Source organism: Eulemur rufifrons, chromosome 2 (genome assembly GCF_041146395.1).
Source record: "Eulemur rufifrons isolate Redbay chromosome 2, OSU_ERuf_1, whole genome shotgun sequence".
In the NCBI taxonomy this organism is placed as follows: domain Eukaryota; kingdom Metazoa; phylum Chordata; class Mammalia; order Primates; family Lemuridae; genus Eulemur; species Eulemur rufifrons.
In genome coordinates this window covers 18354788-18368641 of record NC_090984.1, presented here as the reverse complement: position 1 = coordinate 18368641, position 13854 = coordinate 18354788, and the positions used below count along the sequence as shown (strand labels likewise).

The 13854-nt window shown below is 59.9% G+C and overlaps 1 protein-coding gene across 3 annotated transcripts; it reads right to left on the bottom strand.

Annotated features, from left to right (window-relative positions):
- Positions 1-2530: 2530 nt before the first annotated feature.
- Positions 2531-12331, bottom strand: MBD3 (methyl-CpG binding domain protein 3). 3 transcript variants are annotated; one of them, XM_069480930.1, is made up of 7 exons: positions 12272-12331; positions 7185-7344; positions 6841-6978; positions 6188-6278; positions 5524-5701; positions 3371-3571; positions 2531-3086 (listed from the first exon to the last, which is right to left on the bottom strand). In XM_069480930.1, exons 1-6 carry the CDS (start codon positions 12283-12285, stop codon positions 3376-3378), a joined length of 777 nt encoding a protein of 258 aa, XP_069337031.1. In that variant the 5' UTR covers positions 12286-12331; the 3' UTR covers positions 2531-3086; positions 3371-3375. The 3 variants fall into 3 exon arrangements, with proteins under 3 accessions (XP_069337031.1, XP_069337029.1, XP_069337032.1); XM_069480928.1 differs by having other exon boundaries at positions 12176-12324; XM_069480931.1 differs by lacking the exon at positions 12272-12331 and having other exon boundaries at positions 7185-7346.
- Between the last annotated feature and the right edge of the window lie 1523 nt (positions 12332-13854).

Below are 13854 nucleotides of genomic sequence, written 5' to 3'. Positions count from 1 at the left end.
TTTTAACTCTGCAAATGTCGGAGACTTGTTTACAGTAGAATGTCGGAATAAAACGAGGAATCAGAGGTAGTTTGGGGAGCAGTGGTTTATGGGAGACATCGTGGGTCTGGGTCCTGCTGATAAGCTGTGGTTGGCATGTTATGTGTGGCCGGTATATGTTTGAAACCTTCTGTAATACAAAAATACATTTTAAGGCCAGGCGCACTGGCTCACACCTGTAACCCCAGCACTCTGGGAGACCAAGGTGGGAGGATCGCTTGAGACCAGGAGTTTAAGACCAGCCTGAGCAAGAGTGAGACCCCTTCTCTACTAAAAGTGGCACCTGTAGTCCCAGCTACTCAGGAGGCCAAGGTGGGAGAATCACTTGAGCCTAGGAGTTGGAGGCTGCAGTGAGCTGTGATGACCCCACTGCACTCCAGCTGCGGCAATAGAGCGAGACCCCGTCTCCGAAACACATAAATAAAAGAAGGCTGCTCTGCCTTCCTGGGGCCGGGGCACTGGGCATCTCAGGTAGTGTCTCGGATGCCCCTGAGCTGCTGGCACTGGGCAGGGACCCAGCTGGGGGGAAGGGTGCCACGGCCCGGCGGGCTCCTGGTCTGCAGGGAGATGGCAACACAAGAAGCCCTTGCTGGTGGTGCTGGAAAGTGCAAGGTCGCAAAGGCTGAGACATGGGGGGCTGTCAGTCAGGGGGTCCCCGAGCCAACAGCCCAGGAGCAGGGTTCTCCAGCTCCCCACCCCCACCACTCCTGGGGCGGATGGGACAGACAGTGGGGGGCGGGGGCCATGTGCTCCTGGGCTCAGCCTGGGGAACGGGGAGTCTGACAGAAGCCTGACTACCTGGGGCCCCACCCCCACCAGCCCACCTCCTGCCCGCATGTGGCCTCTGCCACTTCACTGCATCTCTGGGGCTGCTGGCGTCCCTGAGGTTTCAGGGAGGGAAGAAAGAATTTAGGAGAGACCCTGAAGCCTGGACAGTTGGCCACAGCCTAGGGTCTGGACTGGCCTTGAGTGCAGACAGCCCTGCAGCAGGGTGGGGGTCATTTCATTCTCAGGCCAGGCCCCGCCCTGTCTCAGGGCCACTAACACATCCTGAGGTCGGAGTGACTGTTTGGGGTCTCTCAGCGGCAGGTGGCTGGGCTCACAGACCCCAACACGTGAGGGGTGAGGAGGCCCCCAAGGCCCTGACACTGCGGTGAGGACAGGCAGCCAGTCCTGGGTGCCCCCAGGGCAGGACAGACCCTCCAAAGGTGGCCCGGGCAGGGATGGCTGTTGAGTGGGAACCCCAGGGCCCTGGGGCTGACCTCGTCCTCCCTGGAATGCCCCTCCTGCCTCACCTCTCTAGGTGACAGGCGGGTGGCTCTGACCTCAAGCCCGTCTGTCCTCCCTCCAGGCAGCGGGGCCACGACCTACGTCGGGTGCCGCTCTGGGTCCCTCCCAGGACGAGGTGCACCCCCCACCCCCATCACCGCTGACAAAACCGGCACAGGCTGAAGTCTGGAGAACTCATGCTGGGGGCCACTCAGCGCTCCAGGACACGTCAGAGCTCTCGGTCCTCAGGATTAACTAAAGGTCTGACACATTCCACCTGAGTGGCTTTATTCCACCGTGGGTACAGAACACCCCACTGCCCCCCCCATCCCTCCTCCCCCAGGACCCTCCACCAGGCAGGGAACAGGCCGAGGTCACTCTACAGACAGCACCTGGGGACCTCGGCCAGGCAAAGGGTCACAGTTGGGGACACCAAACTATTGCCATGGGGAACCGAGAGCGTCCCCCACCAGAGATGCCCTCAGCCGCCTCAGCCGGCAGGAGGCTGAGCCCTCCCAGGCCCAGGACATGGAGAACACAGAGCCCACCCGCAGCTCCGGCAGCCGTCGTCCTCTAAGAATTGTGCTTTGACTTGACACAGAACAAAAGGAAAGCCGTCAGCGCCAACCAGGTCAGCATCTGTGGAGGGCCAGGGGACACCTGGGCCCCCAGTGACCTCATTAGAGATCAGTGCCAACCCACCCGGCATCCAGCCACGGCTCAGCCCACGACACCCCCCGCCACACGGGGCAGAGCAGACACAGGAGGAGGGGTGCAGCCAGAGATGACGCACCAGAGGTGCTCCTGGGCTGGGCACTGGCACAGAGTCCCTGAGGGGCAGGGTCGGTGGGTGAGGAAGCAGCCCCCAGGCTGGGGTTGGGGGTATTCGAGTGACATGTCATTCAGATGACCTTGGTGCCAAAGGGTCTGCTCCGTTGCATTTACTGAGAGCACCCACTCTGTCCCAAAAGCCAAGCACCTGTCCCCGCTCTACAGATGGGGAAACTGAGGCACAGGGGTTAGCGACAGCAGAGCTGCCTGGAGCCCTGCCCTGGCACATCGGTGCCCGAGCCCTCTTTAAGGCGGTTTCAGGCGCAGGGGGGGCTCCCCTCAGGGCCTGAACCTCAGACCAGGGTGCAGCAGTGGGAGAGAGTCTGGTTTTCAGAAGCCAAGGCCGGAGTTCACGTCCAAGTGCAGCCTGTACGAAAGCTCACACAGCTGGGAACATCCACCTTCCTGTGTATCATGGGTTTATTGAAGGGACGGGACCTCCTAGGTGTGCCCTGTTGTGCCTCTGCCCTGCCGGGTGGCCGTGCACAAGCAGGGCCGAGGTTCAGAGCGTCGTCCCATGCACTGCATGGGGAGGCGACCGGTTCCAGAAGTATTTCTCCAGCCTCGTGGAGACGCGGCAACCGAAGAATCCTCACAGGTGGTCCCGGTCCCTGGGTGCAGCCCAGGTGGGCACTTGCAGGTGGCTTTTCTGTCTCCAGGGGCTGGGGCGGCAGCCATAGGAGGGGCCTCCTGCCAGGCAGGGCCCAGGATCGACCGGCAGTTCCGGAACGCAGGCCCTTCCCAGAGCAGGTGTGGAGGGTCCGTCAGGTGGGGGGCTGTCCCCAGCTGTGCCCGAGGCCCGGGACACAGAGGATGGAGCGGGCAGGGGCAGCCTTCCTCCCTGGCTGGGCCTGGCTCCCGAACCTGGTCCCAAGCACGGCCGAGGGCCGAGTCTGCAGGTGGCTCGTGGCTGGTGCCCCCACAGCGTGGGGCTCTCGGCAGGATATCTGGAAGAGGACAGGGAGGGACACCATTAGAGACGGATGGGGACAGGGTGCCTGGACTCTCCCAGGGAGACATCACCCAGCACAGCCCTCAGGGTTGCAGGGAGACGGCCCTGGGCTCAGGGGCCCCCTAGGCAAAGGGGATCCATTTCAAGTGACCCTAACACTGCGGCCTCACCCCACAACCCACCCGCGGTCACTGCCCACGTGTGCGCTGCCGCCTGGAACCTGTTCCAGCCACAGGCTTGGCCCTCAGCTCCCCTGCCAACCATGGGCCCGGACAGCACCTGCCCTAGACGTGCTCCATCTCCTGGTCCTGGTCAGGCTCCTCCTCCTCCTCCTCTTCCTCCTCCTCCTCCTCATCCCCGCAGGCCTTGTCCAGCGGTGCCTCGCCATCACGGGCCAGCTCCTCCACGTGTGCCAGCATGTCAGCCATCAGCGCCTCCTCCAGCCGCTTCCGCACCTGCTGCACCAGCTCCTCCTGCTTCCTGGGGACACAGGCCACGCTCGCTGGGGAAGGGGAGGCCCCGGGGCATCCCCAGGACAGCCCCTGCCTGCCTCCTGCCCCCGCCCCTCTCAGTCAACGTTCCAGGTCACACACCTTCCGCCCTGCCAGGGGCTGAGGGACTCCCTGCCTGGCCAGGTCTCCCAGCGCTCAGCAGCTCCAGCCCCTAGCCTCTGCCACCAACCCCGCAGGCACGCGGGAGAAGCTTCTTCAAAACCAGTTACAACCTGCTGGCGACGCGCCACCCTCTGGGCCTGAGGCACCTGTCCGCTCAGGCCTCTGCCTCCATCCTGTGGCACTGGTGTGCGCTTTCTTTTACCATCATTTATTAAAAGGGTTTCTTCTACAAAACTCGGATTCAGTCAAAAGGCCGCACCCAAGGATCTGGAAGGCAGGCCACATGTGGCCCGGGGGCTGCAGGGTCCCCACCCCTGGCTTAGGGGGTTTGGAAAAGAAAAAGGACACCTGTGTGTTCAATCCGGCTGTCCAACCAGAGGGTCTCTCCTAACTCCCCGACAGTGAGCTCAGTGAATCCTGGGGACACGACTCTGTCCACCATCTCTGGGCTCCGGGAGCTGCGCCAGCTCCGCAAAGGCGGCCGCGTCCCTCTCTGGCTGCTCCCAGACCCTCTCCTGGTCCCCCATGTCTCTCACACTGCTCTTGCCGACCCTGTGCCAGTCCTGCCCCTCCTGTCCCCAGAGGCACATTGGGGCTAACTCGATCCCATGTCTCTAGGACCAAATCTGCTGCTTAACCCACAGCTGAGTTCTTCATTTCAGCAGCTTTTTCTACTTCTAGACTACCCACAGAGCTTTTAAACCTCTGTCTAGTGTTTCCTGACAGTCTTGCACTTTTCTTCTGTTTTCTCTTCTATCTATCATACCTTTCCTCATCGTAGGGAGTTTCTAGACCTTGTGCAGAGTACAGACTAGTCCTGACACCACGGTCAGGGGCTGCCCCTGCCCGTCAGCACCTGGCGGGGCCACCAGCACGGAGCCCGCGGGAGCCCCGTGTCCCGTCTGCGTGGGGTGCTGGTGTCTGTGGGCCATCTCCTCAACCCTGCACAGGATGCAGGGTCTCCGCTCTCCTGCCACGTGGCTTTCAGACCCTTGGCTGCTGAGCAGGAAGCCCACACAGCCTGAGCCCCCTCCCTGCCCACCCACACTACTCAGAGTGTGAGGTTCCCTCTGTCCCGGACTCCTGCAGAGGTCCCTTCCCTCCTTTGACCTAAGACGTGCACTCACAAATAGAGCTAAGAGACGTGTTTTCTCCTGGCACTTCTAGATGCTTCCTGCATGTGCACAACAGTCTGAGGTGACCCTTTCGCACCAGGAGGCCTTTGCGGACGGTCCCAGCACATGCACCTCTCCTGGCCGTGGCATCACCCTGTGCACTGGACCCTGGTTCTGCCCTGAAACGCCACCCGAGGGCCCTTTGCCCACGGCTGCGGCCCAAACCCTGAGCCCCAGCATCCAGAGCCCCTGGGGACCCGGCTGGGAGCCTCGCCCCGCCATTTCCCACTGCCGCAGCAGCCACAGGCCCTGCTGCTCTGAGTGCTACACACGCTGCCACTTCTGCCGGGAATGCCAGCCCCCCCCACCCCCTTGCAGGAACCTCCAGAGTCACATGCCCCTGAGGACAGGAGGCCTGGGCAACCCACCCCCACATGCCCAGGGCTCAGCTTGGAGCCCACACAGCGCACGCCGGTCAACACGGGCAGAAAGAACCACGCTTCCTTTTCAAGAACATCCTTCAGGAGGCGCCTGACTGGCCTACCCCGAACTTAAAACTCAGGTGAACAAGTTCAAGCTGCCACTTTAACAGGTGGTTCCCTTGTAGCCGGTGCTCAGGGACACCCACGAATGCTTTACCAAGACCCTGAGAGACGGGGCAGAGGGATGGGGAGTGCAGGGGAAGGCCAGGCTGGCTACTTACCTGATGTCCTCGTCGGTTACCATGAAGGCCTTGCACAGGGGCTGTGTCGTGTTGAGCCACACGCCGGGGTTCTTCTCCACTGCGGCCGAGAGTTGCCCGGTGATGGGCATGGTGCTGGTGTGCAGGGCGCTGGCGATGGCCGACAGCAGGGTCTCGTCTGTGCAGCCAGGCCCCACCCCTACCAGGGCAGCAGGAGAAACAGCCCCAGGCGGCAGGGTCACCACGGACAGCTGTGACCCAGGAAGAGGCCCCCACTGGCCCCCCAGAAGCTGGGCCAGGCCTCGGGAAATGCCCCCAAAACAGGGCTTCTCCCTCTTCAGCCTCGGGTTTAGTTTCCAGATTTCCTCCCGCCTGTGCCATTATTTTAACAATAAGCCACAAGCTCTGCACTGTGTGTGCACCGTGCGCGTGTTTTAGGCTGTGGGAGTAAAACTGAACATTCTTGTTCGTCTTTTTAGGATCCCCAAGGTAGAGCCCTGCCTCCTGCGGGTCAAATCACCCCTCCCCCCATGCCTGGGCTGCACCTGGAAGCTCCAAAGTCCAACACCCACAGAGTCTCCAAGGTCAAGCAAGAAGAGCCTGGCCTGAGAGCCTCCCCCCCAACCCCCACCAGCTCCAGCAGCCCTGCCCTCAGGGTACACAGCTTGAACACTCTTCCAGTCACCTTGCAGGCCCTTGGGGAGGTCCATGGTCTTGACCAGCTCCTCCGCGATGTCAAAGGCATTCAGGCCACTCAGCTTCTTCTCCCAGAAGAGCTGCAAGCACACAGACGTGAGCCTCCAGGGTGATGGCCCTGGCGGAGCCAGCCCCCCACCCCCCCACCCCCGCCTCCTGCTCAGGGCCTGCCACACCCATGTCCCTCCCCAGTGTGTGTAAATGACTGTGGAAAACACAAATGGTGCTCAGTTTTTTTAAAAACCAGATTATAAAAGCATACATGCACAGTTGGCCTTCCTGCCGGTTCCACGTCCAGAGATTCAACCAACCGCAGATGTGAAATATTTGGGGGGGGAAAAGACCCCAAATAACAATACACGACTACAAAATGACACGAAAAGCCCAAACAGTATCATGATTGTTTACATTCACTCTAGAGATGCCTCAAAGTATGCGGAGGACACGTGCAGGCCACAGCAAGCACCAGGACATTGTCTATAGGGACCCGAGCACCCCACTCGATGCCAAGGGACGACCCGCAACACCAAGGGACAACTGTATGGCTGTATTGCAAGCCTCCACCTGCAGGGTGGGCGACACCGAAAACACAGGCGAGGGAGCCCATGCGGCAGGGCAGTGGACGCGCATGCCCACACTCACCTGCCGCGGCTGGTCCACCGCCTTCTGCGGGTCGCTCTTCACCTTGTTGCTGGGGTGGTTGGTGATCTTGGTCACCGGCTGCTTGAAGATGGACGCCGTCTGACGCACGGGGAGCGCCGTGTTCAGGTCGGGCTTGCCCTGCGGGGACCAGGTGCTGCAGGCCGAGGCCAGGGAACCCCTACCTGCGTCCCCGCGCTCCCACAGCCCCGGGCTGGGCCCCGCCAGCTCCAGGGCCAGCAGCCGCGTCCGCGCCATGCCCGATCTCTGCCCTCCGCCCCCGCCGGCGTCACCACGTCACCGCCCAGCGACATGACGTCATGCAGCGCAAGCGGGACGCGGCTCACCTTGACCTGGTTGGACGAGTCATAGCGCACGCGCTGGCGGCTCTTGTTCATCTTGCTCATGAGCATCTTCCCCGTGCGGAAGTCAAAGGTGCTCAGGTCCATGGAGCCGCCCAGGTAGCGCGCCAGCTGCGGCTTGCTGCGGAACTTCTTCCCGCTTGGGCTGCGGCGGGAGGGCGGCGGTGGGCCGGCCGGACCGGGACCGCCACCCACCCAGACCCTGGCCCAACCCTAGCCCCCAGCCCTGGACCCCCAACCCTGCCCCGGACACACAACCTGGCCCCGGAACCCAGCTCTGGACCCCCGACCTGGATCTGGACCCCAGCCCTGGACCTCCAACCACAACCCTGACCCGGACCTGGACCCCAACCCCAATCCAGCCATGAACCTCAGCCCTGGATCCCCGACCTCGACCTGGACCCCCTACCAGACCTGGACCCCGACCTGGGCAGCCAGCGCGGGACCCACGCTGTTACCTACAGGATTGTGGGTCCCGGCTGGGGAGGCTGGCTGACGTGTCCAGAACATTCCAAAAACAGAATTAGCTCATGCTTAAGAGAAGACTCCGAGGAGAGTAGGTTTGGAGGGACAGCTCTGAAAGCGGCCTCCTCGCCTTGGGGAAGGTGTGAAGAGATCCCTCGCAAGATTCAGGGCCAGGACCCTGAAAAGTTGCCCGGGGTGCCCTGGATTGGGTGAAGGCGAATGCAAAGCTCTGCCCTCAGTGCTCTCTGGGAAACACAGACACCGATCCGTAGGATTGCCCTGCGTGCTGAGTGTCATACCACAACATGACTACACCTGACCGGCACATTGTCACCATGGTAGTGGGTTGTGAAAGGGAGCAGCAGTTTTGAAAAACGGTCTGGCAGCTCCTCCAACAGTGAAAAGTTCCCTACAGCCCAGCCATTGCAATCCTGGGTATCTACCCGAGAGAAACGAAAACACGCGTCCACATGGTAACTTCTATGCGAATGTTCCCAGCAGCACTGTCACAACAGCTGAAAGGCGGAAATAGCCCAAATGCCCAGACACACACAACATGTTCCACCCACATGTGGAAAATTACTCAGCCATGTAAAGGACCAAGGCTCTGACACAGGCTACAGCGTGGATGGACCTTGAGGACATCATGCTCAGTGAGAGACGCCAGACACAGGACACACAGCGTGTGACTCCATTTATATGAAATGCCCAGAATAGGCAGATCCACATAGACGGGACGTGGATTCATGGGTGCCAGGGGCTGGGGAGCAACTGCTCATTGGGACAGGGCATCTTTTGGGGGTGATGAAAATGTTTTGACATTAGATAGTGCTGATGATTGCACAACTCTGTGAATATCCTAAAAACCACTGAATTGCACACCTTAAGTGGATAAATTGCATGCTATATGAATTATATCTCAATACAGTTGTCTAAAATTAATAGCACTTCTATGGTGCTTACTATGCCAGGTACCTTAAGCACATTACTTCTACAGACTCAATGTACAGTCCCTCTTATTAGTGACTGCTCAGTCTGAGAGACTGGTGAGTGGCTCTATTTTGTTGGTTTTCCCTGGAAACCTCTAGGACAAGCTCCTCCTGTCCCTGCTGCAGATGTCCTGGCCCATGGCAGACACAGGACAATAAAGAGAACGTGGGATGCGTCACAGCCAGAAGGAAACCCAATCCTGCGATGTCTGCACAGAAATGTGTGGTCATACGCTTAGTTCAATCTCCCCGAGCTGGGATCTATACACTAGGTTAGTACACAGACTGCAGGAAGTTAAACTTCCCTCTCTGCTGGGCAAATTCAGTGTTACACAAGGGCACGGATACATCCACTGGGACACGGCACCCATGGAGGGCACCAGAGGACAAGTGCCTGGGGCCCTGAAGCCACCGAGGACTCCTATGGAAGAGTTACTTTCCTAATTACGCTCTGGGCTGGCTGATGTTAAATCTGGGCCCACTCGCCCAGGGCAGTGAAAACAAACCCAAGGCCATGACTCAGCCTTCAAATACAGCCACAAAGGAAGAAGGGACCCCCCACCCCCACCCCAACAGAGGCTGCTCTGCCTTTTATGATACAGGCCAACAGGGACACACAGAGGCACAGAATGCACATTGGTGGTTGCTCAGGGCTGGGGCAATGGGTACATAAAGTAGTTTTTTCCTGGGATGAGGAAACTCTAAGCTTGAATCTGATCATAGCTGTATGTATCTACGAACATGCTAACAAAACCCCACTGACTTGCACACTCTGAGTGAACTGTATGGTATGTGAACCACATCTTAATAAAGCTGTCTCAAAAAAATAAATGCAAGACAGAAAGTGGATGAGTGCATACCAAGGTCTGGGGGAGAGTGAAATGGGCAGCTACTGCTAATGGCGACAGCCTTCTTTTTGGGATGATGACAGTGTTCTGGAATTAGTGGTGATGGTTGCACAGCTTTGTGAATGTATTAAAACCACTGAAAAGAGAGTCCAGGTGTGGTGGCTCACACCTGTAATCCTAGCACTCTGGGAGAGAGAGGCAGGAGGATCACATGAGGTCAGGAGTCTGAGACTAGCCTGGACAACATAGCAAGATCCTGTCTCTACAAAAAATAGAAAAATTAGCCAGGTATAGTGGTATGCACCTGTGGTCCCAGCTACTTGGGAGGCTGAGGAAGGAGGATCGCTTGAGCCCTGGAGTTGGAGGCTACAGTGAGCTATGATAACACTGCACTCTACCCAGGGCAACAAAGCGAGACCCTGTCTCAAAAAACAAACAGCACCCCCCCCCCCACTGAATTGTATACTTTAAAAGGGTAACTTTTATGGAATGTGAATTATATCTCAATTTTCAGAAAAGGTTATGCAAATCTGTATTGACACAGAAAAATGTCCCTGATATTTTATTGAATGAAAAATGATCAGACTCAATACAACCGAACATATACAACAAAATGGGCCCTGCAACCCGAGCGGTCTCAGGCTTACCCGAGAGCAGACAGGGAACAAGGAGCCCAGGATCAAAGCCTCGGGCAAGGAACACCCCAGTTCTGCAGTGGGCTGCTCTGGGCTGAGTCTGAATCACCCCTCACAACAGGAAACCTGAAATTTCTCCAGCCTTTTTAGAGCTTTTCCCTGCTCTTCTCCACTGCCAGACTCCTATGCTCAGGGTGGGGGGCTCAGAGTCGGATCTCCCATGGCTGAGGCCCTGAGAAGCTCCCAAGCAGACGGGGACTAGAGAGAGGCAGGGTGACGACAGTCTCAGGACTCTCTCGCCAAACTGGCCTTGGTTCGGATCCCAAGCCGCAGCCAGCTCTGAGCCTCCCTGGGGCCTTTGCACAGGCAATTCCCAGCTCCACTCCATGTCACCTCCTTAGAGAAGGCCTCCCCACTCTCAGCCAGGCACTGTTATCTGCTCTCACAGACCTCGGCATGTCACCACCTCCAACACCATGGCTGTAAGGGGAGATGGCTGGTGCCCTGGCTGTCACCCGTGAGGGGAGGGCCCAATCTCACTCCCAGATGAAAGACCAGGATCCATCCAGGCAGTGCCTGACATACTGGCATTTGTTATATTAACAAAGAACTAGAGAGGCAGACACAGACCTGCCATCCACTTTTAGAAGGATGAAGCATGCAGGTGTGACTGGAGTTAGCATGACAAGCGTGCTTGGAGTAAGCATGCTGGCAGATCCCAGCCGGAGGACAGAGACACAAGGTTCTTAGGAAGACGAAGTGTGTGTGTGTGTGTGTGTGTGTGTGTGTGTGTTGGGGGGGGGGTTGGGCAGCAAAGGGGAATGTACGGATTTATTCCTAAGTGACACTGCTTGCAGTCCCACTATTTCAATGCCTGAAATTACACGGTTCCAGCTAATTACAGCATTCATTGAGGCACCAAGTCTCTCCTCCGCTTTGCAGCTCTCACACTTTTTGGAAATCAAAACCTGAGCTTGTCCTAGAAGACCAGACCCACACGCAACTACACAAGCCGTCCCTTCCCGGCTCACTTTATCTCTCTAAACGGGGACAGTGGAGAACCACAGGCCACGGAAGTGCTCAGTGGGTGCAGCGGTGGTCCTGCCGATTCTGGGCTCATGAAAACTACTGGCCTTCACAGGAATGGGGGAAGGACGGGAACCAGCAGCACCCAGGCTGGAGCACACGGCGGGCGTCCGGCAGCTTTCCTTTGGAGGGGGACCTGAGGGCACTGCGGGATACCTAAGCACAGGGGCCGGCGCATTCAAAGCTGGCTCAGATTTAAGTGTCTTTCCTTTCGACAGCCAGGGAGGGGGAGGAAAAAAAAGGAGGAAGACAAACAGCAGGTGGCCGACTGTCTGGGGCTGGGCTGCACGCCAGCGACTCACTCTTTGTTCCACGGAAAGGCCTCCCCGCCACCTTTCCCAGGCCAAGAGCGGCACCTCCTTGTAATTTAGGGGAGGGGGCTCTGAAAGCCTCCCACCACCAGCGACAGAGACGTAAAGACTACAGTTTCCTGGACTCAATGTCGCGTGTCTAGGTCTCCACGACCTGCCAGGGGCAGTGGCCTTCGAATGTGTCCGAGAGTGGAAAAGTGGGGTCCGGCCACCCTGGGGGGTCCATTCTCAGCACCTGGGCGGGCCCGGGGACCTGCGTGTCCAGGACGCCCTCCCGATCGCCCCAAGAGAGCCCTGCATCCCGCTCCCCGGCTGGCCGCCCCCCGCGGACCCCGCGCGCACCGAAGGGCGAGCCCGCCCCCACCCCCGCCTCCCAGCAGCGTCAGGACGCGGCCGGGCGCCCCTCGCCCAGCGCCCGCGAACAAAAGTGGCCGCCGCCCGCGCGCCCCGGGCTGGCCTGGGCGCCATGAGGCCGCGCGAGAGGCGCACGCGCATTGGGCCTCCGGCGGGCACGCACGCACGCACGCACGCACGTCGCACGCGGCGCAGGCGCAGGCGCGGGGCGGCCGGGCAGGGCGCCGGCCGCGGGGAGGCCGCTGGGAGGCGCCCGCTGGGCCCTGCGCGGCCGGCGCGCTCATTCACCTATAGTAAAAGACATCCCTGTGGCCGGCCGACAGCCCCGACCTTCTGGGCACTTCTTCCCTCTCCCAGCCCTGCGGGAGCGCCGGGCACTCCCACCTCTTCCGCTCCATCGCGCCCGGTTCCTCGGCCCGCCTCGGGGCCCGCCGCCGCCGCTGCCGCCGCCGCCCGGACCCCCGCTCGCTGCCGCCGCCGCTGCCTCCGCCGCCGCCGCCGCCGCCACTCGCCGCGGCTGTTCCGGCCCGCGGGCCCCCACCCTCCGCCCCCAGCCGGGCGCGCGCCGGCTCTGCCGCCCTCTCGGCCCCCTCCCCGCGCTCGCCAGCCCCCGCTCGGGGGGCCCGCTCCGCCCACCCGCCCGCGCGGGGCCCCGTGCTGCGCAGCCGCGGCGCCAGGCACCTCCCCGCCCTCGCAGGCCCCGCTCCGCGGCGGGTACCGCCAATCAGCGAGTGGTCGGGGGTGGGGCCTGCGCACTGGGCCCGTCCGCGCGGAGTGGCTGCGCCCGGAGGCTGAGTGGCCGCCACGCGAGCAGCCCGGCTCGGGGGCTGCTGCGGCGCCGCCTCCTGCCGGCCGCGCGCGGGAAAACACCGGGGGAGGGGGCCGCCGCCTCTCGGCCCGGGGTCCAGTGCCTCACTACGCCTTACACCGACTTCTCCCCGCGTCCGGGGACTCCTGTGACCCCCGCATCCACACCCAGGGCCCCACTCGACACTCTGATCCCTCTCCCCGTCTCCCCTCCTAGGCCTCCGTCCAGCCATTGTCCGCCGCTGGGAGGATCCCAGGACCTTCTTACGGAATCACCCATCCCCCATCCCTTCTGTACCCAGACGAGGACCCAGGGACACAAAAGTGGGGCCGCCCTCGCTCAGCCCGCGCCGGCTGCACCGCTCCCCAAGGCACGGGCTGCCCGGCCCAGAGCAGGTGTTTAAGACAAAACTGATCTTCCCTCTGCCTTTCTCTTGTGCCTCTGGCTGGAGAAGGTTCATGGTTTTAAGGACCCCTGTGTTGACATTTTGGGCCCACCCAAGTAATCCAGGATGATCTCCCATCTCAAGGTCTTTAATCCCATTTGCAAAGTCCTTTTTGACATGGTAGGTGAAATGCCCACAGGTGCCAGGGATTAGAATGCAGACGCTGTTGAGTGGTGTTTTGCTGACCATACAAACTCTGGGTGGATGGTGGGCAGGAGGGGACTGATTTATGCCCCCACTCCTCCGACCTCACCTGTGTTCCCAGCATCCCCCACCCAGGACACCTGCTGTGGGGTAGGTGGGTTCTCGCCCTCCCACCTGACCCCGGCCACACGACTGTCTCCTGAGAAGCTCAGTAACCGTGGGATTACATGTGTATGTCACTGAACCCTGTAGTTTTTTAATGGTTACATTTTTCCCCAGAGCATTAAAGTGATTGAAAAAGTATTGAAATATTGAAAAGTAGTTGTATGAAAACTCACAATATTTGAATACACTACTTCTATCCCAACCTGGATGTATTAGAATTGTACTTTTCTGGCTTCTTTCTTGCGTTAAGACCACTAACTGTTACAAAAACACGTAAAAATGTGCCTGTTTTCCTTTTGCTCTGGGGACAGTAGGCCTGGGCTCAGTACAGGACCTGGAGGATGGGTGGTGATGCCACCATGTGGGTTAGCAATGTGTGATAAGAAATGATAAGCGTAAGGCCAG